Source organism: Quercus robur, chromosome 9, assembly GCF_932294415.1.
Source record: "Quercus robur chromosome 9, dhQueRobu3.1, whole genome shotgun sequence".
Taxonomy (NCBI): Eukaryota; Viridiplantae; Streptophyta; class Magnoliopsida; order Fagales; family Fagaceae; genus Quercus; species Quercus robur.
The window spans coordinates 46677049-46703638 of NC_065542.1; the positions used below are offsets into that span (position 1 = coordinate 46677049).

Below are 26590 nucleotides of genomic sequence, written 5' to 3' on the forward strand. Positions count from 1 at the left end.
TGCATTAAACAATAACAAGTTTTTAGCAATCTCAACTTGCATAAATTAAAAAAAAAAATTAAGCACAAGCATAACAAAAATTTAAGCACAATCATAACACTAACACAAGACTTATTAATAAGACCCACCCAAAAAAAAAAAAAAAACCTTGAAGGCCCAAACTTGACGCCCAGTCCAGGGAGGGTCCAGGCAGCCATAATGATAAACTGATATGTGATAAACAAAGTTACAAACCAGCCAGGGAGGGCCCAAATAAACAAAGTTATCTTAAGTTCTTAACAAATAAAATGGCCCAAATATTTATAATTTTATACCTGATTCCTGAACCTCAGAACCTGATACGGTGAGGTGAGCAGTTGAGACTTGAGAGAGGCGGAGGGCAGAGAATCAGAGAGAGGCTGAGGACTGGAGACTAGAGAGAGGCGGAGAGCAGAGACTAGAGAGAAAGGTAAAATTTTTAGGGTTTTGAGTGCAATTGCCTAACTCGCCTAAGGGAAGGGCCGGCCCTGAGTGAGTTGCTCACATCTTTCTTTCATCATGTGATTTTTCTTGATTTTTCTGAATGAAGATTTTGGGGTTTTCAAAATAGAAAAATCTACCATGTTCATTTTCTCGATGCATATAACTAATTAGAAATTGGCATCAATTCTAGGTTGGCTCTTGACAGAGTAGCTTAGTAGTTATTGGTCATTTTTTTATGCCAATTAATGGAATGTTTTTGCAGTAAGTCATCATTGACATCTTTCTTTCATGTTTTTCCAATTTGTTCTTTCTCTTTCCCTGTAACAATGGCTATTTTTATTTGTGACATTGTGTATGTTTGTGGTGTTAGAAATTCAAATTTGTAATTTTGAAGTTTGAAATTTGTCATTTGTTCAATATATATATATATATATATAGTTAGTGGTTATTACCTTTTATAAGTAATTTGTGTCAAAATTTACCTTTTCTCCCAATGATTTTTTAACATATGCTATTATGAATTGTGATTACTGGTATTTTTCATATATTTTATTTTATTGGAAAATAGAATCTTAAAATCATTGATCCAAAACACGGTACCCTCTCACCGATGTTGTGAACAAAATAATTCCACTGGGCTGGCTGATTGGGACTCTTAGCTCACACCCCAATGCAAAAAAAATAAAAATATCTGAATAAGAGGAAAAAAGGTGTCTAGGGTTTTAACACCTGGGACTTCTACTAGGGTTTTAGAAAGAACTCTTTCACTCTTGCTTCTCTGTGTTTTGTGAATTTGGATTCCAACAGAGACAAAGACAAAGGTATGGTTCGTTGCTTCAGAATGTGTTGAAGATGATCTTTCTTACCTCTTTCTATACCTACTAAGCTAAAGCTGGACCCCCATAAGTGTTGTTAAAAGCATGCTTTAGGTGTGCAACATGCGTACTTAAGCTCAAAGCTCGAATCCCCATTCTCTTAATGCTTCACTAGGCCCCCAAAAAAAAGCTCATTTAATGAAGTGTGCTTTAGGCACCTTTTTTGGAGCTTTTTGAAGAAGCACAAAGCATGTCTAGACATGTTTTGTTATTTTATTGCTAAAAACGATATGGATCATCAAAATGAATTGCTTGATCTTGAAAGAAATTATATGGACCAATGATTTACTACACAACCACTACCCTTAAGGTGTTGTATCACACAATTTTTAAAAAAAAATTTACATGTCATAAGATATGAACGAGGTTAATTTACAATTCTTGTGCTTTTGTTCTTTGACTTTTAGATGTATGTTGATTGAACCATATACACCATTTGATCATAACTATCATTGTTATGTACTTTTATAAAGCGTTAGAGAATTATATAAAATATTATGTTTAAACTTTCTGTGACTAGATTATTATGATATTAACCATTGATAATTGTTTTCAATTTACTGTATAAAAATTTTAAGAATTGAAATAACATATGAAAAATTTGAATTTACATACATTATACAATTGATTTCCCTAATAGGTAAAATATATAAATCTTGAGTCATTGTTTTTATTTTATTTTATGTTATGAATATTTCTATTAGAAGTTATGAGATTGAAAATTGTGTGCTTTACTTCAATCAGGCACATGCTTGTGCTTAGCGCCTAGGCTCCAAGAGGCCTATGCGCTTAAGTGCACTTGACGCTTTTCCCAACATTGACCCCCTTAGCTTCAATTCTGATATATATATATATATATATTTGGATAAAAAATAGGTGCTTGTGTTTTTGTGGGTTTTGAAGGCATTTATTGAGGTACTGATCTTTATTATGGCTTGCTTTAAAAATTGTATGCTTGTACATCAATTTCATTAGTTATATATTGTTGCCCTGCTTGGAAATTAAGATATACCCCATGCTATTCAAACTCACTTTGTGTGTTGTGAATTTAGTAAACAAGCATGAGGAAGCTAAAGTATCATGAGAAGAAGCTGCTGAAGAAGGTGAATTTTTTGGAGTGGAAGAAAGAAGATGGGCACAGAGAAGCCTCTGTTATGCAACGCTACCATGCCACTCACCGTGATGATTATAAGAAGTATTATTCTCTTTTTTACTTCAATACCCACTTTTTATTTTACCTACTTTTTATCTGTTTTTATACCCTCTTTTTAATTAAATTTTGAGAATAGGTATTCAGGGTTGTGCCGGATGGTGCAGAAGTTAGTGAATATTTTGATGAAGATGGACCACAAAGACCCTTTTCGGATTGAAATGACTGATATGCTACTCGAAAAGCTGTGAGTTTCTCTTTCTTTTTTCTGCTTGTGCTTTTCTAATTGGACAATAAGGGATAAAGAGTAAAGCCTTATGTTGTTGTTGGAGATGTGGAATTTAATTGGGGCTGAGTTGAAAACTAGATGAGTCAATCAGTATGATTGAAAAAATTAATAATAGTAGTCAGGTAAAATCCATTGTTGTGTACACTGACTTGAATTTTGGCTACTGAATGTCTTTTGAGTTCTGAGCACGAAGATGGAGTAATTTTTGCATAATAGGCACATAAATTCTACAAATATTTGTAGTATGAAGGATCAATGGTTAACCCCCCCAAAAAAAAAAGAAATTTTGAAAACGAATGATCAGCTCAATGAGGTGTCCTTGGTTTTGGTGCTTTGAAGAATCACGAGATTCCTCATGACCTAGTTGGGCGCTCAAGAATTTATGTTTGTTATTTTTGTTCTATAACAAATTGAAAATCATATGTCTCTATAATGCTTGATGTTCCAAGTTATTCTTGAGCACAGTTTCCCAAAAAGTGTTTATATAGAGATCCCTTCTCAAAGAAATTGTATAATTTAATGTTGAACAGTGTCCATTATTGAAACCTTAAGTTTCTTATGGAGAGAACTTGCATAGCAATAGTGAATCCACTACAAATATAGTTGTTGGGACTTGTATGTGATACCCCTTGGTCACAAAGAAAATGCAGCACCAATTACAGACACATTATAGCTATCTGTTATGGATGATGTTCAATTATGGAAGGGATTTTTAAATATTGAATTCTCATTTGTCATCCTTGTTGTAGATCCTTATTGTTGGTGCATGCACAGGGAGTACCACTTCATTGTTGAAATCTTAACACAAGAGGATTATCCTCATCTTCCACAATATAATGATGTGGCTAAAAATTGATATCTTCTGGCAAGAGGAAGAAAAACCATGCATTGTTTTATTGTTTTTGTTACCAGAATTATATCCATGAACTATATAATGATGTATAGAACATATAGGGTACATGGTTAGGTGGTAGGGCAGTTTGCCTAATGCTTATGTGTGTTGTAGGGGTGGTGCACTTTTTATTTGGCATGGTTATTTTTTGAACTTGTGCTATACTGAATGGGCATATCTTTGAAATGACCCCAAGGGGTAGCACAATTGGCTAGGGACTATGCCTCATGAAGCGGAGTTCAATAGTTTGAATTTCCCGTTCTCCCCTCGCTTCCCTTTGGGGCCAAAACTTGAAATAAAAAATTGGCATATTTTTTTAAAACTGATTAACCAACTATTCACATAGAAGATTTATATTTTTCCTTTTGAGCACTTGATTAACCAATGAGCTTTATAGTTCAACTGGTACTTCATCCTCCCATTATTATAATGGGATGGAGGTTGAGGTCGTGGGTTTTTGACACCCATTGGGCGCATAACTTACCAATCAAAAATATGTTTGACTGCTAGATTAACCCAATCACTATGAAGTTATTGTGGGGTGGGGTGGGGTGGGGTGGTGGGGGGAGTTGTGGTTCTCTCAATTCTCTTTGGGAAAAGTCTACTTTCCTATTCTTGTCGTCAGTCAATGGTAATGTACTGGAAATTCCTGTATAGTTAAAGGGTGTTTCTATTAGTACTGATTTAAAAATTTTCCTATGTGACGTCCATGAAAGCATCTCTTAAGTTGACGTTCTATAATGTTACCCGCTTATCCTCTTGGGGTTTGTACGTTTATTTTTGCACCACAGCAGCATCAGGTGACAAGGCAGAATAAGCACCTGACCATCAACTTTTCTAGTGGGATTTTAAGCATCCTCTTTCTAATGCAGGAGGTGTCTTCAGCTGTCTAAGCAATGACTTCCCATAAATTTTTAGAACACCTGATAGGTTTTTAGGCAATGGCACCAAAGTGTTTAATATCTGATATGTGTTGATATGTGGCATGGTTAACCTAGCAGCCCTTAGGGACAGACAGCCATAGATGATAGATCAGAACAATTCCATGACTCTGTGGCTTAATTGAGGCTGTCCAATGAGCTCTAGTCAAATGGCAACACCTTCCTGCTAAAATAAGGTGGAGGGTGTGGTTATGAGTTCAAAACCAATCAGTTTAGTGTGCAACTTACGAATCTAAAAAGAAAAATGATTGAAATTTCATATGAATGTATATATACTAACTCAATATTTCAGGCCTTTTTGTCTGATTTTATGTTTGTTTCGTGGATTGATTGTTTTATTGATGGTTTACTTATCAAAAAAAGAGATCATCCTTATGTAGATGGTAATACTATTCTCATTTCTGTTGTCACTCATTATCAAAGGGTTTTGTTGACTGTTATGTGTGTTTTCTCGATGACAGGTACAACATTGGTGTACTACCATCCAAGCACAACGCTGATGCTCTAAAAGTGTGTGAACGTATAACAGTGTCATCCTTCTTTAGGTAAGGAAAACTTTCCATGTATAAAAATCTCTTTCTGCTCAGTTTCAGGACAACTCTCCCTTGCCTTAAAAGTAAAGAAAGGTGTAGCTACATCACTACTTGTTTTATTCACATTGGAAGGTACCGCCATGAATATATAGGAACAATTAAAAATATGCTATTCATTTCCACTAGTAGTCATACCATTTTTTTTTTTTTTTTTTTTGAGAGCGGGTTTGGTAATGCTTCAATCTAGAAAACTTTGACAATGCAATTATAAAGATTAAGAAAATAACAAGAAGTACGTGCAGGAAAAGCATTACTGACATTAATTAAAGGATGGATTACAGTGGATTTTGCAAGTAATCATGATCGTGACCCAATAATAGTTGAATACAAGGAAATTGACTTATAAAAAAATGGTTGAGTATATTTAAATTGATTCCAAGTTTCGAACTACTTCTGACAATGGCCTTTGGGCCATATGGCACATCCACCCCATTAGTATAGGGTGGTGGGAAAGAATGGGGGTTTGCATCTCCTTGGGTGCTTGAGTTTGTCACCTAATAATAAATAAATTGCAAAAAACTATTTACTAGTCCTTGGATGAAAGAAAAAGACAGATTGTTATTGTGAAGACATCTTGTATTGCACTTTCTCTGCGGCACTCATACACTATTTTGGCCACTTTTGAATGTTATTTTCTTAAGCTGCATCACATTGGGTCAGAGCATAATCATCTTGCCTGTTCATGTTTCTTGTAAAATATGAAAAAGAGAGATGATGCCTATTCACATTTCATGGCTTATGAGAATGTGTGGATTTTATCTCATGTGATTTATAATTCTTTGAAGAATGGCCTAATCCCATGAAGGCCACCATTTGTGAGTGCTCATGCATGATCTCAAGGGATCTTGAGACTTCATTAAAAAAATTTTAGAGGCCTGGCTACCTTGGATTCGTCACAAAAGAGGCCTGGCAGTTTAGTCATAGATTTCTTTTCCTTGGTCTCTTTTTTCTGTTTGTTTTACCATTTCTCTTTTTTCGTTATGGGAGGATCCACATATTTCTTTGTTGAATCCAAAACTTTTGAATTTTTGATTGAGGAAGGTGGTACTTTTTATTTGTTTCATATTTTTGAAAGAGGTCGAGACTTGCCCCATTTTGTTGCTTTGGGGAAGGAGAGTGCAAAGAGGCTATTATTTAATGTGGAAGAGTTGGTGTCAAAAGAATCCCCTGTGCAGTTTTCCTGAATGTTTAGGGAGGAAGATAAATCTTTATTCTCCATCATGATACCAGAAGGAAAGTTGGGGAGGGGATAGAGAGGCTTTGGACATCACCTGAGGAAGAAGTTAGAGGCTTCTCTTCTCAGACAGGGACATCCCAGAATTCAAAAGGGTGAATTCAAGCAGCTTGCGGTGGTGGTGGTGAAGGGGAGTCAGAATAATTATGGAATTGTGAATAGATGAAAAGAGAAAATTTTGGAAATTCAAATTTCGAAAGGTAAAAATTTTAGTGAACATCACCGTGATTTTAGCAATGTTTATTCTGGGAAAGTGAAGGCTAGATTTGGGGCAGAAGTAATTTCTGTCATAAATGGGATTGTCTCTAACGGTAACCAGGGAAAGTTGACTATGGATATATGTTTTCTTGTGGAGCGTGATTTTGAGGGAAGGTGGGGTGTGGTTTTTTCTGAGGTTAAGGAAGTGGCCTTGGGACAGCCAGCCTCTCTGTTTTAAGAGAAACCAGGTCCACAATTCAGCCATCTCCAGCTGTTTTTAAAGAGACTAGGCCCACATCAAAATACTGGAAGCCTCAAGGCCCTTTCGTGGGCCAAGGTGGTCATAAGCCCAAAGACCAACAAGCTGTCATCTAAGATCCCACTCGTGATAGTCATATCACGGTAGAGCTCCTTAGTGTATCGAGTGCCTTGGTTCTTCCTCTGGTCAACTCAAGGTCTCACTATCCAGATAAGGTAACTTCACTGATTACCATGGTGCTCTCTTCCTCTACCGGCAATAAATCCGATGTTGGCAAATCTGTGCTTGAGGTACATAATTCGGAGGTCAGTTCACATGTTTTGGAACCTTGAGCTCTCAATCGAGTTCCTACCCATATTCCTGAACCAGTTTTAGTCATCATGGAGCAGATTTCTGAGGAGTTTGCGAAACCTCATGATGCCGTGTCAAGCTCTATTTCACAAGTATCGGTTCCCACATGCACCGACATGGTGGTTTCAGAGACCGATCCCAATTCGGATGTTGATAGTGAGCTGGTGCACCATCAAATCAAGCAACTCTTATTTGATCGTGCTGTGGACAAGACTAAGACGTGGGCCTCTTTGGACAAGTGGATTTTAGAACTTGATGATGGGAAGAGAGTGGTAGTGCCAATGGAGATCGAGAGCAAACTTAGGATTTTAATAGGGGCTCTGTTTTAGATGAGCTTAATGCCATGGATCATCCGGGAAATTCTTTGAGGCTTGTAAAGATACATTCCGAGTGGGATAGGGTGGTGGTGGAGGATGTAGATTGTGAGGTTTGGCTCGAAGAAGGTGGTGAGATGATTGAATTAATGTGACTCTGTTGGCTTTATCGAAGTCTATTGAGAGCCAGGAAGTGGAGAGTCTATCTGCCCCTTTGGAAGACGGTCCGTCTGGAAATCATTATGGTATGTCACCCTAGTTTAAGTGCAAGATTCAGGAATTTGCCTTTTTTTTGGAGACTCTGGTTGAAGGTTTGGAAGAACTTGCTTCTAAGCTTTTTTTGGCTGTTTAGAGGAGAAAGATGTGGGATTCCATAGAATGCAAGACCCTCTTTTTTGGGTCACTACAATCCACCCCCTTGCCCACACGCGTTCGCGTGTGGGGCCCACACTTTCGGCTAGGGCATGGCTCTGATACCATCTGTAACGACCCCGTCTCAAAGTGGATAATATCTACGCAGTTGGGGCGGGGTCGTTACAGATTTAGGCAAAGGGCTGCTGAGAATATTCTGAGAAAAAAAGTCAAAGTGAGGAGGGAAGGTTTAAGGGAGTTAAGGAGCTTGGTGAGCTAGTGCGAACATCACACTATAGCACATCTGTGGAGATTATCATTTATGTTATCTTTATCTTTATTTGGGTTTATCATTAGCATTTTATTAGTATTGGATTAGTGTTTGAGATTGTTTAGGATTCATATTAGGAGAGTTTATCTTTATCTATTGAGATTCCCTGGAAATTGTATATAAAGCTCCAGTTGGTTTATTTTGTACTCAGACGATTATTAATATTATTCATTCATTACTCATGCAAAGTTTGCATTGCGATTGGTGGTGAATCCAAACAACCTTAGGTGGTGAAGCCTAAGGTCTATAGTGGGATTAATCTAGGTGGGAAGCCTAGGTTTTCCCTACATCAACTTTGGTATCAGAGCTAAATTGGATCATCAAGCTTTCAACAATCCAAACCAAATCTGACGTACATCTCACCAATGCTAACCTAACCCAAATCAACCATCAAAAAACAAACCAACCAGATATGACATTATTCAAGTTCTTACCCCATGAGATCTTGAACAATTTCATATCTGGTTGGTTTGTTTTCTAATGGTTGATTTGGGTTGGGTTAGCATTGGTGAGATGTACGTCAGATTTGGTTTGGCTTGTTGAATGCTTGATGATCCAATTTAGCTCTTGATACCAAAGTTAATGCAAGACAACCTAAGCTTCCCACCTAGATTAGTCTGAGAAATTATTAGGTCCATCGGGAGGATTGCTGAAGTAGTCCTCCCAACAAATGAAATGATGTCATCTATGCAAATGTGTGATTTAGCTTCATAATCAGCACAAGAAATAAAAAATAGCAAGTGATGTCACATTTTCATAAGTGGCAGCATTATATTGGTTCGGAGGACCACTTCAACAGTCCTTCGGTGGACCTCATAATTTCTCAATCCCACTGTAGACCTTAGGCTTTACCACCTAAGGTTGTTTGGATTCACCACCAAACGTAATGCAAACTTTGCATGAGTAATCACTGAATAATATTAATAATCGTCCAAGTACAAAATAAACCAACTGGAGCTTTATATACAACTTCTAGGAAGTCTCAATATATAAAGATAAACTCTCCTAATATGAATCCTAAACAATCTCAAATACTAATCAAATGCTAATGATAAACCCAAATAAAGATAACATAAATGATAATCTCCACAGATGTGCTATAGTGTGGTGTCCGCACCAACTCCCCTAGGTTGGGAGAAAATCGACCTTGTCGAGTGAAGCTCACAATGATCAAGTGACATCAAAGGAACCTCCATCATCCATCCACAAACTCACTGGGTCAGCATTGTGCCTCCGTCGACGCTCAAGATTGGGAATTGGAGTCCTTATCCAATTTTCTAGATAGTATTTATGGAGTTTCTTTGAGGGGAGTTGGGGACGATAAGATTTTTTGGAAACCTGCTAAGGGAAAAGGTTTTGCAATTTGCTCATGTTACCAAATTTTGATAAAAAGTATAGATGGGTCCTTCCCTTGGAAGCCTAAGGTCCCTTCTAAAGTTGCCTTTTTTTTTTTTGGATAGTAGCTTTGGAGAATATTTTGACTATTGATAATATTTGGAAACAGAAGATTTTGATTTTAGATTGGTATTGTATGTGTAAAAGAAATGGGGAATTAGTAGACCACCTCCTTATCCATTGCCCCCTTGCTTCTGATTTGTGGTCTATGATCTTTACCTTGTTTGGCATTCACTGGGTTATGCCAAAGATGGTGATGGAGTTGTTGGCTTGTTGGAAAGGAAAGTTTGGGCGGCATCGGAATAGTGCTATTTGGATGGTTGTCCCTTATTGTTTGATGTGGTGCATTTTGCGGGAGAGGAATAACCAGCTTTTTGAGGATTTAGAGAAAATAGCTTTTGATCTTAAACTCTTCTTTTTTAATACTCTTTTGGACTGGGTTGCTTAGTTAGGCTTTCATTCTTTATTTTATTTTTTATTTTTTATTTTTTTATTTTTTCCAGTTAATGGTTTCATGGACTTTTGTACTTTATGCTCTTGATTTGTACTTTGTCCCTGATGTATACTTTCTGTATACATCAGGTGACACCCTTCTTCATTAATTAATATATTTCTTATTACTTATAAAATAAATAAAAAAAGATCTTGAGACACATTTTTCTCGATTCTAAGAGCGGAAACAGTAAGAAGTTAGAATAAGGCCTCTAATATTTTTCTCGTAATGTCATGCTCTGGAAAAGGATTGTGGACAATTTTTTTCCTATTTTTCTCAGATGAATGGACTTGTGTTTCTGTTCACCTAGCCACTAATTTGGTTCAAAGCCTCATACTTTCACTGGCTTACACAATTTGAGTCTGACATTGACTTTTTTTGTATTTCACTATTTCCTTGTAGGCGTAGGCTCTCAACTGTTTTGGTGCGCCTGAAGTTTTGTGAGCACTTGAAAGAAGCTATCACATACATTCAGCAAGGACATGTGCGAGTGGGTCCAGAGACGGTTACTGACCCAGCATTCCTTGTAACAAGGAATATGGAAGACTTCGTTACTTGGGTAGATTCATCCAAGATAAAGAGAAAGGTGCTGCAGTATAATGATCAGTTGGATGACTATGATGCAATGACCTGAGAGCATAACACTGGATGTTGCTATTATTTTCTCACGTCTCCCTAATGAGGCAAGTTGGTTGCGATCTTTGAACTTGTGATTTTTCATAAGAAAATTTTCCCGTCTTTTATGACGTTTGATTATGATTTAATAGAATTTGGTAACTGGAGATACCGATCATAGATCAGATTTAGCAAAGATATTAATTAATGCATACAGCAGTGATTATTTAAATGTAAAATGAAATTAGCATCAGAATGTTTTTTTTTTTTTTTCCTTAAATAGACTTTATCTTTTACAGATATTGCCATATTGGTACTGAACTTTGTCATGCAAAACTATCCATATAGCCATTTATTATACTTTTTCATTAGGGCACCAATGTATTCTGAAATGCCCATATGTGAGAACGGCGATGTAAAATGTTGTACCTGTGTATTAAACCAAGCAACATACCAGAAAACAAAAGGGACATACATCATAGACCTACCCAGCTCCCATTCCGGTTACCCCTTATGTCCTGCACAAGCTTCCCTTTTTTCCCTTGGGACACACATATGGTAGTTTCTCGTTTTGTTTGTTTTAGTAATGATATTTTCTAAAAAACCAAGCCATTTTCCAAAAATTATCTCATTTTCTTATGGTTAGTAGCAACCTTAAATAAATTGAAAATTAATCTCCTAACTTCATTTATTTAGCTTGTTATGAGATAAAGTTGTTTTTAAAATAAAATGAAAAATTGTGGAAAACAATCTATAAAAATAAGCAAAATTTTTTATGTTGACTAAAAATAGTTTTCCTCTGGCTCATTTTTTCTAATGCTATCAAATACTGGAAGATACGGAAAATTATCTTTACACAAGGTTTTTCATCAAACAGAGCTTAAGTTCATGTACATTGCAAGGCAGTGTTCTTATGTTACTGTTTGTCGGAGCCATCTTCCATTTTGCTTCACTTGGGTTTAGGTTTATTTTTGAGGATTTAGGAATTTGCAGTTTAGTAAAAGGTTTGGAAGAGATTGATGCGAGGAAAATATACAAAAGGAGAGGGATCTTTAGGAACATTCCTAACTGGAAAAAAAAAAGGGTGTACCATTTATGAATTACGGCCTCCTAATTTTAATTGAATTGATTTTTATCATTAAAGAAAACAAAATTAGTAATTTCATTAATTCAACATGGAACATGCTGGCTGGCACCTCAATCCAAATTATACAGTCAGAGCAAAGCCGTAGAGTATTTTGCTAATCACTGAGCCACATGATTGGCTTCACGGCATACATGGGAATAGTTCATAAATCTGAAGGAAGAAGCTTTCAAACTGGCAAAACCAACCTTAATATTGTTCTATTCAGATGACTAGAGGGCCTTATTAGTATTACCATCAAAGAATCAACTACAGTTTCATTAGGACAAACAGTCTCCATTAATTCCAATGCTCACATAGCCACTAAGTTATTCTTAATTGAGAATTCCAAGTGATGTGTTATTAACATCTAATTAAGAATCTAAATAGTTATAATAGATACAAACAGTCTCTAATTATAAAAGTTGGATAAAACAATGACATATGTCATCTTTTAGTTACAATAGATACAAACATTTAATCTAATTATCTAATTATAAAAGTTGTATCAGAACAACATCCCAAAAAAAATCCCAGAACTAGTATTCAAATACTCTACTATATCCAGAAAAGCATCCTTAAAACTTAAATCCCCACACCAAAAACGAATGCCTACTTTAAACTGTAAAAGCCTTTAGAAAGCTGTCATGTTTTCTTCGAATAAGCTTCCTTAAGCTAACCCCATGAACTTCCAACTACCCCATGGCTGTGCCATAAATTATTCAAGGCAATAACGCCTCCCCGTTTAGTAGCAAAACGCTGCTACCATTTACCAAGACGGTTAAAATTCACAACAGTCCGAATACCCGAACCTCCTTGTTGAATTGGTTCATCTTCCAATTCACCAAATAGAATTTAGAACCATCCAAATCCCCCAAAGGAAATCCCTTTGCAATTTTTCATGGTTGGTTAGTTGCTCAGTTAACAATATATATACATACCCCACATACTCTTATATATATCTTTTTTTTCTTTTTTTTTTTTTTTTTTTTTTTCTAATGCTACCAGAACAATATATCTTCTATCAAAAATCTGTTGAAGTCGTTGAAAAAATCAAGAAATGTTTCGATAGTGAAAGATTGCAAGAAAGATCCCTAAGGATCCCTTCAAGTTAGGGTGAACTCACACGACTTAAAACTTAAAATAACTATAAGAGTGCAAAAATTGTTTCTAGAATTGACGTGAACACGAAGATAGGTAGCCTGTTTTATTCAACCAAGCCATATGGTGCAAAGGTGACATACAATAGGTTCCTTGAATTGTGTATGGTCAACATGTCATTAGCACAAATATCACTAATTTGTTATTAGTTTTCTCTACTATCTCAATAATTTTCTTGTAAAAAATTTGTAATGCTTAATATTTATTTTAGTCAAAATAGAAAGACAACAATAATTTTTGTAAAAAATTTGTAATGTTTAGTATTTATTTTAGTCAAAATAGAAAGACAATAAGAATAGTATAATGATTTGATAATATATTATATGAATTTACAAATTTGAAAATTGCATGACATATTAACTAATAATATAATGTTTCATGCCTACACAAGTGTAGGGATAAGGGCCTAGGATCGTATATTAGGCCTTGGGCTTTTTCCGAGGACGTTGAGTGATCCGAAGAGGAACAAATAGTTATTAGGGGTTTCAATTTAAAGTCTCATGAGTAAAAAACGAATGGAAGGTGGGCCGAGGAGAAACTCCTCATCGAATATGATGAATGTAGCTCAAATATCTATTCCGACAATTAGAATGACCCTTCAGGAAGCTCCAATGATAGGGACGTGCCTCATGAACATACGAGAAGGAAGGAAACCCAAAAATATCCAAGGAAAAGCTGCTACCACCATATTAAATGCACTGCAGCTACTTTTCTGGCCGCATCTATGTGGAGAAGACCTCTGAATAGTGCTGCCTTAACTACCACAACACAGAGAAAGCCAAAGAGGATGTCTGATGGGACAAGTACTCAAGTAAGGACTCAAATGATCAATAAGTGTAGGATTAAGATGATCTGAAGGGAGCTATATAATATTAGAGATCATCCATGAGTGAGGAGGAAAAAGAGAGAGAGAGAACACTGTAGTAATCTAAATTATTCTTGAACCCCATTGTGATCAATTTATATAAGTGTGACCTCCTCGAACAAGGAAGTGTTTCAGCTTTATTTTCTTTATTCTTGCTCGATCACCTTTCAAATCCCTACTAGCCATTGTTAAATTCATTAGGGCCTAATTCTTTAACCCATTCTCTACAAATTTATTATATTTGGCTCATTGGGCCAAGATCCATATATTTTGGGCTTAGGCTGCAAATCGTGTCCCTATAATTGGCACCATTTATGGAAAGAACTTGTGTAATAGTGAAAACAACGATCAACTATGGTAGGTTTCAGGTCCACACCAGGCAAAATCCATAGCATCCCAATGTGAAAATCCGTTCTCCAACCTTGAGTGTAGGAGAGATCAAGAGGGCAGCGTGTATACTATGCACACAAGCAAAAGCCACTCTTGAGTTGGGAGTCACGTCTCTCAAGAGCAACATAATAAAGCCAAGCAAAGGGAGATCGACCATCTAAAGAGGAAGTTACGCTATGCACATCGAAGACGAACTCCTTCCCCATCTGATTCCTCTTCCGACAATGACAAGGATAATAGTTATCGACGTAGGTCAAGGACTCCTCCTAGTGAATCTTTCTCATATGAAGAGGAGCACCACCATGAACACAGATGCAATAGCCCAACTCATAGAGGGCTAGGAAACGATGCTATGAGCAAAGCTTTGAACCAGATTTCCAAGTCACCCTTTACACATAGGATTGAAAGGGCAACTCTTCCTCGACATTTCCATCAGTCAACATTCACCATCTACAATGGGTGAACAGACCCAGTGGAGCATGTGAGCCATTTCAATCAGAGAATGGCTGTTCATTCTAAGGACGAGGCCTTGATGTGCAAGGTGTTCCCATCCAGTCTGGGACTTATGGCGATGAGATGGTTTGACGGCCTAAGGGCAGATTCCATAGATTCCTTCAAGGAGCTCACTTGGGTATTTGGCTCTTGTTTTATTACATGTATCAAGGTCCCTCGACCCTTAGACTCCCTACTGTCTTTGTCCATACGAGAAGGGGAGACTTTGAAAACATACTCGGACAAGTACTGGGAGATGTACAATGAGATAGATGATAACTTTGATGATGTCGACATCAGTACTTTCAAGAGTGGCCTCCTAACCGAGCATGGTTTAAAGAAGTCCCTAACAGGAAAACTTGTCACCAACCTACGCCAACTTATGGACCAGATTGACAAATATAAAAGGGTTGAGGAAGACCAACAACTGAGTAAAGGAAAGGTTAAGGCTATCCCTCAAGAGAGAAGGGATTTCAAGTCGGACCAATATAATAATAACTGACCTTGGAGAGATTTCGTTGGACAGTCAGGGTCTGCTAACACCTAGACGGTTAATGTAGTATTCCGAGAACCAGTGTATCAGGTTTTAGAGAAGATTAAGAATGAGCCGTTCTTCAAATGGCCGAACAAGATGGCTGGAAACCCCATGAGATGCAACCAGAGCCTTTATTGCCAATACCATCAAGACCAGGGGCACACTACGGAAGATTGCAGGAATTTATAAGACCATTTGGACCAGCTGGTCCAAGAAGTAAATTTGAAGCAACTGCTCCACCATTCCAGTGGCCAAGCAGAGCAGACAGTTTCGGATCCCTGAAGAAATGCTTTTTTAAGGCCTTCTTTGGGAATAATCAATGTCATCTTTGCTGCTCCTAGTAGAACCGGTTCTTCTCCCTCCAGAGTGATGTTTGTGGCTCGGCTATCTATCGAGGACAACAATTCAGAGCCAAAAAGAGCCAGAATAGAGATCCCACCGGTCCTGGGCTTCTCGGATGAGTATAAGATCGGAACCATCCAACCCCATGATGATGCTTTGGTGGTCACACTCAGAATAGGGGGTATGATGTGAAGAGAGTGCTGGTAGACTAGGGTAGTGTTGTCGAGATAATGTACCCCGACCTGTACAAGGGGATGAATTTGAAACCTAAGGACATAACGGCCTACGATTCCCCTCTAGTAAGTTTCGAGAGGAAGACTGTTACTCCTAGAGGTCAGATTAGAGTACCCATACAGATCGGTTCGGATGTGGTGGAGGTAGATTTCATTGTGGTGGATGCTTATTCACCTTACACAGCTATTGTGGCTAGACCTTGGCTTCATGCCTTAGGAGCCGTCTCTTCTACCCTACACTAGAAGGTGAAATATCCGTCGGAGGGCCATGTTAAAGAGATTGTGGGGAGTCAGTCCATGGCTAGGCAATGCATGGTAGCTGCCATCCTACATCGACCCAAAGCTGAGTCATCGACCTTTGTTGAAAGGGGCTTATAGCAATCAAAAACTCCAGTATTGTCCGATAATTGATCAACCGAGGAAGCGAAGTGCGAAGATCTAGAAAAGGTTGTTGTTGGCGATGATCCGGAGAAGTTCTTTCAAATCGATTCCCAACTACCTCCCTATAAGAGGGAAGAGCTAATTGAGTTCCTTAGAAAAAATGTTGATGTATTCACGTGATGCTTACGAAGCTCCAGTGGTGGACACAAACTTCATTTGCCACCATTTGAATGTCAATCCAACTGTTACTCCCAAAAAACAACCTCCTCGACGCTCATCTAGAGACCATTCTAATGTTGTCAAAGATGAGGTGACAAAGCTTAAGCAAGCAGGAGTTATCAAGGAAGTTTTTTACCTTGAGTGGCTGGCTAACATTGTGGTAGTGAAGAAGAAGAATGGGAAATGGCGAATATGTGTGGATTTCACAGATTTAAACAAGGCTTGCCCAAAAGATCCCTGCCCTATGCCTCGAATAGACCAGTTGGTAGATGCCACTGTAAGCCATCCTCGGATGAGCTTTTTAGATGCCTTTCAAGGATACCATCAAATACCACTAGCCCTAGATGATTAGGAGAATACAGCTTTTGTCACTCTCACTAGAAACTACCATGTCCAGTCTTAAGATGGATGAGGTTCTATTTGCTTATATTGTTGTGGCCCCTCATATGGTGAGTTTGGTGTTGATACGAGTTGACAATGGTGTAAAACGGCCAGTCTACTATGTGAGCAAGTCACTACATGAGGTCGAGATTTGCTATCTACCACTGGAGAAAGCCAACCTAGCAGTAGTGCATGGTACATGAAAGCTTCCCCATTACTTCCAAGCACATATTGTCGTTGTCCTGACTCAGCTTCCATTCAGGATTATACTTCGAAGTGCCGACTACATGGGAAGGATTGCTAAATGAGGCACAGTTCTAGGGGCTTTTGACATCAAGTACATGCCTCGTACCTCTGTTAAAGGCCAAGTCCTCGCCGACCTAGTGGCCGAGTTCGCTGAACCCCTATTAGAAGAAGTGACAGTGACGCGGAACATGGATGAAAAATCGGTTGGTACAATCTCCCTACAAGACCCTTTATTGTGGAAGGTATATGTGGATGGTGCTGTAAATCAAAGAGGCTCCGGAGTGGGGCTAGTTCTGATCTCACCTAAGAAGCTCACCATCGAGAAATCATTAAGATTGGGCTTCTCGGCCACAAATAATGAAGCTAAATATGAAACTTTGCTAGAAGGAATGTCCATGGTTCAAAAAATGGGAGGAAATGCAATAAAGATATTCTTAGACTCAAAACTGGTCGTCGGCCAGGTGAAGGGCGAATTAGAGGCAAGAGACAAGAGAATGCAAGGGTACTTAAGTCAAGTTAGGCATTTACAATCAAGATTTGAATCATTCAGCCTGCTGCATGTCCCTAGGAGTGGAAACACACACACCGATTCACTAGCCACGCTTGCAACCTCCTTGGCGCAGAGCTTACCTTGGGTTATCCTTATAAAAGACTTGTACAAACCCACAGAGGTAAAGGGAAAGGTGGTCCATGTTCACCAAATCAGAATAGGGCCTAGCTGGATGGATCCCATAGTACTATTCCTGAGAGAGGACATCTTGCCGGAAGACAAATCAGAAGCTAATAAGGTAAGGAGAAAGGTGCCTCGTTTCTAGCTATCCGAGGACCAAAAATTGTACAAGCACTCTTTTTCTGGGCCATATCTATTTGCATTCACCCTGAGGCGTCAGAGCTACTCCTTGAGGAGTTACATGAAGGGATTTGTGAAAGCCACATAGGAGGCAGATCTTTGTCTTACAGAGCCATCACCCAGGGCTACTGATGGCCAAATATGCAGAAAGAAGCGCAAGAATATGTGAAGAAGCGTGATAAATGCCAAAGATTTGCACCAAATATACATCAGCTAGGAGGACTCCTTAACCCCCTATCTAGCCCTTGGCCATATGCTCAATGGGACTTAGATATAGTTGGCCCTTTCCCCAAGGCAGCGGGGAACAAGAGGTATCTGCTAGTTGGCACTAAGTGGGTTGAAGCTGAGCCTTTCGCAAAAATTAGAGATGTGGACGCCAAGAAGTTTGTCTGGAAAAACATTGTCACCCGATTCGGGGTCCCTCACATCCTCATCTTGGACAATGGCCTTCAGTTTGATAGTAAGTCTTTCAGGAGATACTGCCGTGAATTGGGAATTATAAATAAATATTCTACCCCAGCTTATCCCCAGAGAAATGAACAGGCCGAGGCGGTCAACAAGGTCATCATTAATGGACTCAAAAAGAGGTTGGATGACGCGAAAGGAAGATGGGTAGAAGAGTCGTCACATGTCCTCTGGACGTATAGAACCACACCTCGCAAATCAACAGGAGATACCCCCTTTTCAATGACTTATTGGGCCGAGGTTGTCATTCCTTTAGAAATTGGCTTCCCAACGTTAAGGACCAACTCGTTCAATCCGAGTAGTAACAACGATTTGCTGGAAAAGAGCTTAGACTTTATTGAAGAAAGAAGAAAAAGTGCTAAGGTTCAATTGGCATACTACCAACACAAACTCAAGTAAGGGTATGATGCCAACGTAAAGTTGAGACCATTAGTGCCTGGTGACTTGATGTTGAGAAAAGTTCTGGGTACTGCGAAGAACCCAGCATGGGGAAAGTTAGGGCCCAATTGGGAAGGACCATATCGCATCACTTCGGTGGCTAGTGTAGGAGCATACTTTCTTAAAGACCTGGATGAACATGTAATACCATGCCCGTGGAATGTAAATAACCTAAAAAGGTATTATTATTAACAAAAGTCTCTTTTGTCAATATGTCCATTTGTTAAAAGCATTATACTTCTTATTATTCAATCTTTATAAGTGCTTAAATAGAACCTTAGTCATGCCTGGGTCCTTGGACCAGATACTTTGGGGAAATTAACACACTATGACATCTTTATAAGTGTTTAAACAGAACCTTAGTCATGTTTGGGTCCTCAGACCAGATGCCTTGGGGAAATTAACACATTATAACATCTTTATAAGTGTTTAAATAGAACTTTAGTCATGCCTGGGTCCTCGAACTAGATGCTTTGGGGAAATTAACATACTAGGACATCTTTATAAGTGTATAAACAGAATCTTAGTCATGCCTGAGTCCTCGGACCAGATACTTTGGGGAAATTAACATACTACGACATCTATCTGAGTGTTTAAGCTGATCCGAGATTATAACCAACTCCTTGGATGGGTGGCTTTTAGTAAGTTAATGACCTTGCTTATTTATACAAGTGTTGGGCAAAATCGAGAATATCTCCCCCCTTCCATTTTTCTTTCAAAGTCCGTTACTTATCCTTATTAGATTCAGCCTTCATTGTAAAAGGGTCATTTCATAGTGAAAGTATGGAGTAAATCTCTTTGTTATTGATACATAATTGTTTCCAGTTTTTATTAAAATTAGAGCAACAACAGTTCAATACTATTTATGACAGTCATAAGCTTTGAAGCACATAAAAGTAAAGGTACGAGAGACAAAAAGAAAAAAAAATTTCATTAAACAAAAAAGGGAATACATTGTCTGAGGGCAAAATGCCATAAAAAAAAAAAAAAAAAAAAAAAAAAAAATTACAAAAGAAAATCCTATATCCGGGATTCTAAGCCTTGGCTTGGGGAGGGTCTTTCTTGGGATCAACAGCCTTGAAGTGGACATCACCAGCTTTAGACTTAGCCTCTGCATCCTTGGCCAGGGAGACCACATCCATGATAGTGAGGGCATCCTCGAAAGGCTTGGCCTTCATTGGTGATTAAGCCCCCTTACCCACTCCAACTCCTTTAAAACTTCAGCATCAGGAAGAGGAGCTTGGCTGGTAAGTAGCTACTCAGGAGGAGAGACCGACTCTAGAATTTCTCGAATATCCTCCGAGAAGAAGATATTCTCGACCCTCTTCAGCTCGGATTCTGCAGGGACTCCCGCCCAGTCCATTGCTATTCCCCATGACTCGGTGCAGTAGTCCCTGCATACTACGGCCACCTCCTTTACCAGCCGGGTCTCTGTGTCCTACACCCCACAATCCTAGGATGCCTTCACCGCGGCCTTAGCTGCTTCCCTAGTCACCCAAGCTGCATCCTTGGCTTTTTGCAGCTCCGCCTTAAGATCCAAAACAAATTGTTTTTCGGTGGCTAGGTTTATCTCTGTTATCTGCAGTTTTTGGCGCATGTCCTCGCCTTGCCTTTCCGTGGTCTTTAGACCTGCCTCGACACTCTAGCGAGCCTAGATAGCTTCCTTAAGCCTCTCAGACAACTCCGCCTATTCTTGTTTAACGGCTTCAAGAGCCTTCTCAGCTTCAAGGCGAAAGTGGGCCTCAGCCTTAACCTTGTCACGAGCGTTCCTAACCCACTCCTCGACCACATAAATTTGCTGGGTAACCTGCATAAAAGTGGCAAAGGGTTATAAAAATAAATACATATATGAATGAACATGTACCTCAGTATTTAGCGAAAAGAGATGTTGATTGGCTTACCATTGCAAGGTCCCTCTTCAAGGACATAAAGAGGTCCGGTTGCCTAGTACGCCTGAGACCCTCCATGTCTCGGGGGAGAAGGAGAGGTTGCTCCAAAGCCTCAGCAAGGTAGGTGGTGTGCCCCCTATGAGACTCCCAAATTGTGGCATCCTAAGGGATGGGAGCACCCTTCATCTCCAGCCGAGGGGCCCAGGTTCTCGGCCCTCAGCGCACTTCAGCCTCGTACTGGCTCTCCACGGACTTGGCTCTTTTGTCCTGGGGTCCTTAGCTTTCTTCTACTGTTTAGCCCCCTTTTTAGGGGCAACCTTGCCTTCCTCTAGGTCCTTAACTGGCCTCTTCTTCCTCAGACTCGGGTTGGCATGCAATCCGAGGTCAGTAGGGAGCGAGGGAGGAGGAGGGAGATTAGGAGGAACTTGGGTTTTGGGGACTTCTTTCGAAGTTGATCCCTTATTCCTGTTTGCCATTAAACCCTTTAAGCCGGTTCTCCACTTCAGGTCCATGCCTTCTTCCTCTTCCTCTAAGCAAGTGGTGACTTGAGCAATGACTATTTTCAGAGGATGAGCTGTAGAAAATCTGTCGGACTCAGTTTCAAAATCTGAGAGCTGCACAGGCCTTTCCTACGCTCCTTTTTCCTCTTCGAAACGGAATTTGTCTATCTCTTCTTCAAGAGATAAACGAAAGGATGCTATCTCTTCTTCTACTACAGCTACTTAGGGCGGAACTTGTTGGAGTGGTATTGCGAACAGTGGGGGATTCTGCTGGATCGGTAGTATAACTAGGGGAAGGTCATCTTGGGCAAGGAAATTCGGTTTTGATACGTCTATCCTAGCCAATCGTGGGTCACCTGCTCTAATGGCGTGTCCGATCTCTTGGAATATCCTCGATATAGGCTTAAATTCCAGAATCAGGTGAACGGCTCGCAGCTGTCTGTCCTCGCTTACAAATATTTCCGATCTAAGTAGGTAGTTTAAAGCCGTAACGTTGGTAAAGCTGAGCCGAGGAGCAACTTGATTCTTATTTGCAAACATAGCCGAAAAGCAAAACATAATTAGAAAATCGAATTCTTTCATCAAAAGACAGTAGAATGGACAGAGAGATAATGAGATGGTTAAGGTTAGAGAATCTAAGTCTTTTACTAAGAAACCTAACTCTAAGGTATCCCACCTAACACTCCTTTTCGGATTGGGCAATGAAGACCATCATTCCACGCCCCCAAAGCAATGAGGTAATCGTCTTTCATCCCCTTGTTAGATTTGGGGAGACACGAGATGAGCCTAACGATGGGCGATCTGGACTTGAGGTAAAACCCTCCGTTGGCTTGTGAGTGGCATTTGTATAGGTGGACCACATCGTGCCAGGTAAGTCCCAATTGGAGATGCTCATTAAGAGCATCGACATAGCCTAGGATCCTAAACATATTAGGTGCACATTAGTGGGGGCATAACCTATGGTTGAGGAGGTAATCCTATGTTATCCTACCTATGGGAAAGGTCATCCCTCCCTCTATGAAAGCTATAATGGGGATGATGACCTCCCCTTCCCTTCTGTGTGACACGATTTGTTCTGGGGAACAATATCGTAGGCCAACTTCTTGGGGTATATGCTACTTATCTTTAAAGGCTTCTATTTTGGTAGGGGAGTCTACTAGGCTTGCAAATCTACCCATTTAGACAACCTAAGAAAAAACTACTAGAATTTGTAAGTGAAGAAATAAGAACTGGAAGACCGAGGAGATTGGCCGAGTAGAAAAATAAATGTTTAAAAGAATATAAACTTAGAGGAACTAAAGCATGTGCTAATCCCTGATACCTTTAGAAAGGTTTTCAAAAGATTTCTTGAGGAATGAGTGAGAAAAGTCTGGTGACTTGGAAATTTTTGAGAATTTGAATATTAGATGTCTCTGGAAAGCTTGAAGATTTGTGAAATGGGGAAATGATTTCCTCGTACGCTTTATATAGAGGGAGAAAATGAGTGGGAATACTCCCGCTCAAAATTCTAGGAAAAATGTCAGCCGTTGGATTGGCGCCTCACCGTTGGATGTGGGGAACATAACGCCGTCTGGAGCAATTAATGATGCCTCGTGGGCTACGAAGCGCCAGTAGCAATTATGAGGCGCATAAAACCGCACTTTCACACGTGTGAATCAAGGAATCAGTTGGTCTTATCTCTAAAAAATCAAAACCCCACTTTTTCTCCCCGGATGAGAGGGAAAAACCGGAATTTTGAGGGGCTATTATAAGAATAAGGGCCCAGGATCATATATTGGGCCTTGGGTTTTTTCTGAGGATGTTGAGTGATCTGAAGAGGAACAAATTGTTATTTGGGGTTCCAATTTGAAGTCTCATGAGTAAAGAACGAATGAAAGGTGGCCTAAGGAGGAACTCTTCCTCGAATATGATGAATGCAGCTCAAATATCTATTCCAACAATTAGAATGACCCTTCAAGAAGCTCCAATGATAGGGACGTGCCTCAAGAACATACGAGAAGGAAGGAAACCCAAAAATATCCAAGTAAAAGCTGCTACCACCGCATTAAATGCATTGCAGCTACTTTTTTGGCCACATTTATGTGGAGAAGACCTTTGAACAGTGCTGTCTTGGCTACCACAACTCACAGAAAGTCAAAGAGGGTGTCTGATGGGACAGATACTCAAGTAAGAGTTCAAATGATCAACAAGTGTAGGATCAAGATGATCCGAAGGGAGCTATATAATGTTAGAGATCCTCCATGAGTGAGAAGGAAGAAAAAGAGAGAGAGAGAACACTGTAACAATCTAAATTATTCTTGAACCCCATTGTGATCAATTTATATAAGTGTGACCTCCTCGGACAAGGAAGTGTTTCAACTTTATTTTCTTTGTTCTTGCTCGATCACCTTTCAAATCCCTACTAGCCATTGTTAAATTCATTAGGGCCTAGTTCTTCGACTCATTCTCTACAAATTTATTGTATTGGGTTCATTGAGTCAAAATCCATATATTTTGGGCTTGGGCTGCAAATCGTGTCCCTACAACAAGAATGCAAATATTGTTTTAATAAAATAAAAATGTAAATACCAATTTCATAACAAAGCATAAATGACAAGCTGTTAATGGTAAGTACAAAAATAATGTCAGTGGTGGACTCAGATTGAAATCAATAACATCTTGCCACTTAGAATTTGTTGTAAAAATTTTACGAAAAATGTTTCGCGAATATCATGTACCTTAATTTGAAAACTTATTATTGGCAACTTTGTTTTTATATGCCATTTTTGACGGTTGGAAAATAAATTTTTATATTATCAGAATTATAAGATATGGGTAATCTTCTATTTTCCCATAATGAAGTTCTTAATTGATAAAACTTCTCTATTAGAAAAACAAAAACTTCATGAACTCTTTCATAATGATAATAATAATAATAATAAAATTAATGAACTCACAAATATATAATTATTTTAACTAATTTAACCTAATAATTATTTCGATATTTTAGATTGCGTGTATTATTAAATTTCTTCTTGTTTCAATTTTTTTTTTTTATTCATGAATAGCACTTAATCACACTCTTGCATTGACAAAAAGAATATGCATGACATTGTCATCTACATCAATAAAGTGTTACATGTCATCATTTTTGTGTATTCCCATTTATAGGATCTAATTTTTATAATATCCTTATAGGGCTAGGTTAAAGTTACATCCGATGCAACTTTAAACAATGTTATACGAATCAATATTTTTTAATTGAATGAAAATTTTGATAAATCTATCGTTAAATTATATTATCTTCGTATATTCTTCATAGTATAAAAATTTCAAGATAATCAAAGATCAATAGTTATATCATCAATCAATTATTTACATTCAAGTTTTTGTAGTTTAAAATAATGCATAAAAATGAGTTTATGAATTGAATGGTAAATTACATCCAATTGATATGAAAATTGGCGTACGTGTTAAGAACATATAAAACATGTAAATTAACAGTAAGATTTTTAAAATATGAATTCAATAAGTTATTGAGTGGTGTAACATTACTTAGAGTTACATCAAGTGTGATTTGAACCCAATCTATATATATATGGTCATCAGGCCGGGGCCCAACCCATTAGCCTTTGTTGGGCCGGAGACCAAATCAAAGGATTCGAACTTACTTAGTAATCAACCCGGCTTGCACCGACCATCCGAGCATAGATAAATAGATAGTGCCTTGGGGGAATCGCCTACTGAGCACCATTCGGCGTCAGGTGCAAGTTTCAAGAGAATCCTCAAAAGGTCCCACTTAATCAAGAATCTTGAACAAAAGTGGGGACCACATGACAAAGGGGATAAAATATCATCATTGAGACCCCACTAGAGGTGCACTATAAAAAGGAATGAAACTAGAAGCAAGGGGTCATTTTTCTTTCTTTTTTTTGGGGAAAAAGTGAGAGGGAGAGAGAGAATAGAGAGGAACGACCTAAAGGGGGATAAGGGGATTCAGGTAGAAGAGGAAAAGGCTCATTGCGTAGGGCTCAGTACCTCCCCTTGGGCTATTGGATTGGCTCTTGGGGGCCTTCCCATTGTAGGAAATTCCCTACCCATCCTAATAAGTAAATTGGGAGCCCAACCCAAAAGCGTCTAGGCTTTGGATACCACAATAAATCAATAAATATAAAAAAAAAAAATATATATATATATATATATATAAACATACTAGTAGGAGATTATTATTATATTAAAGTTAAAGTTGAGAGAAAGTAATTGAACTCTAACATGATATTAATTTAATAAAAAAGTATACTATGTTCTAAAAATTGGTTGTTCATAACTTATTCAAAAATGCACACATGAAATAATTTATTGTATCACAATTTAAAAAAAATTCATGTCAAGTAACAAAATATTTTATGAACAATCTGCATTTTCTACCAAATAATATTCTTACAATTTTTTTTAATTAACAAAATATAAAAATGAACAGTAATAGTATTTAAATTTTGTAAGAATTTTAATATGCATCAAATTATGTTTATCTTTAAATGTATTCATGCATATGTATCGGGTTACAAATTAGTTTTCGAGAGTATTTTGTTATGCAAGCAATTAACATAAAGGGTAGGAGAATGTGAAAGATTATTGAAGGCTAAGTGTTGGTTAGTAGCTAACTGAATCAAATGCAAACCCTTTAAGAGAATCACTATTGGAAGCAAAATTGTACAGCTATTTCTAGAAGCAAACTTTACAATATACCCAATATCAAAGATTTTATATTTTTTACCACTTCATTAAAATATTTTTTTATTTTTATTTTTATTCTCATTCTCATATCTTCACTACCAACAAACCCACTGCCACCACCAACACCCACTACCACCATCGCCCACAACCACCACCACCCCCACCAACTACAACCTCAACCCCCAACCACTAAAATAAAAAAAATAAAAAGTCCATCCCTTCTTCAACTTTGTAGCACGCACCCACACACACGAAAACAAACCACATGTTTTTCTTTTGCAACTCAACCTCTGGTTCCGCCTCTTCGTTCCCACGGACACAAACACCACTTCCCTCCCCGTCGTCATCTTCTTCCACGACGGCGACTTCACTTTTCTTTCCCCTTCCTCCTTTGCACTGTAAAATCAAAACACAATCCCAAAACCAAATCAAGACCCAAAATCAAATCAAACTCACCCCGATCTGAACCCACCACAAAACCGCAACCAAAACCCACCCCAACCTTTCCGATGACCACCACCCCAACGACCCAGCCTTTTCGGTCTCAACCCTAGCCAAGAATACTGACCACGCCAACTCAAGAATGACGCCTCAAGAATGCCCACTCAACCCAATCTAAAC

At 38.5% G+C, this 26590-nt stretch overlaps 2 protein-coding genes across 5 annotated transcripts; both read left to right on the forward strand.

Moving 5' to 3' along the window:
* Positions 1-276: 276 nt before the first annotated feature.
* Positions 277-10999, forward strand: LOC126698731 (uncharacterized). Of its 4 annotated transcripts, none has more exons than XM_050396147.1 (6): positions 277-510; positions 2214-2252; positions 2390-2532; positions 2627-2734; positions 5071-5154; positions 10531-10999. In XM_050396147.1, exons 3-6 carry the CDS (start codon positions 2399-2401, stop codon positions 10760-10762), a joined length of 558 nt encoding a protein of 185 aa, XP_050252104.1. In that variant the 5' UTR covers positions 277-510; positions 2214-2252; positions 2390-2398; the 3' UTR covers positions 10763-10999. The 4 variants fall into 4 exon arrangements, with proteins under 4 accessions (XP_050252104.1, XP_050252103.1, XP_050252102.1 ...); XM_050396145.1 differs by having other exon boundaries at positions 278-448; XM_050396146.1 differs by lacking the exon at positions 2214-2252.
* Positions 11000-14784: 3785 nt separating this feature from the next.
* LOC126701119 (uncharacterized) lies at positions 14785-15276 on the forward strand. The gene has a single exon (XM_050399253.1). The coding sequence runs from the start codon at positions 14785-14787 to the stop codon at positions 15274-15276; it is 492 nt and encodes a 163-aa protein (XP_050255210.1).
* Positions 15277-26590: the final 11314 nt, after the last annotated feature.

Bases quoted from the DNA above. Each gene is read 5' to 3' on its own strand.
- LOC126701119 (XM_050399253.1), top strand. From the start codon at position 14,785: ATGGCTGTTCATTCTAAGGACGAGGCCTTGATGTGCAAGGTGTTCCCA.
- LOC126698731 (XM_050396147.1), top strand. From the start codon at position 2,399: ATGAGGAAGCTAAAGTATCATGAGAAGAAGCTGCTGAAGAAGGTGAAT. The intron at 2,533-2,626 runs GTATTATTCTCT...TTTTGAGAATAG, and splicing joins CACCGTGATGATTATAAGAA to GTATTCAGGGTTGTGCCGGA. The intron at 5,155-10,530 runs GTAAGGAAAACT...ATTTCCTTGTAG, and splicing joins ACAGTGTCATCCTTCTTTAG to GCGTAGGCTCTCAACTGTTT.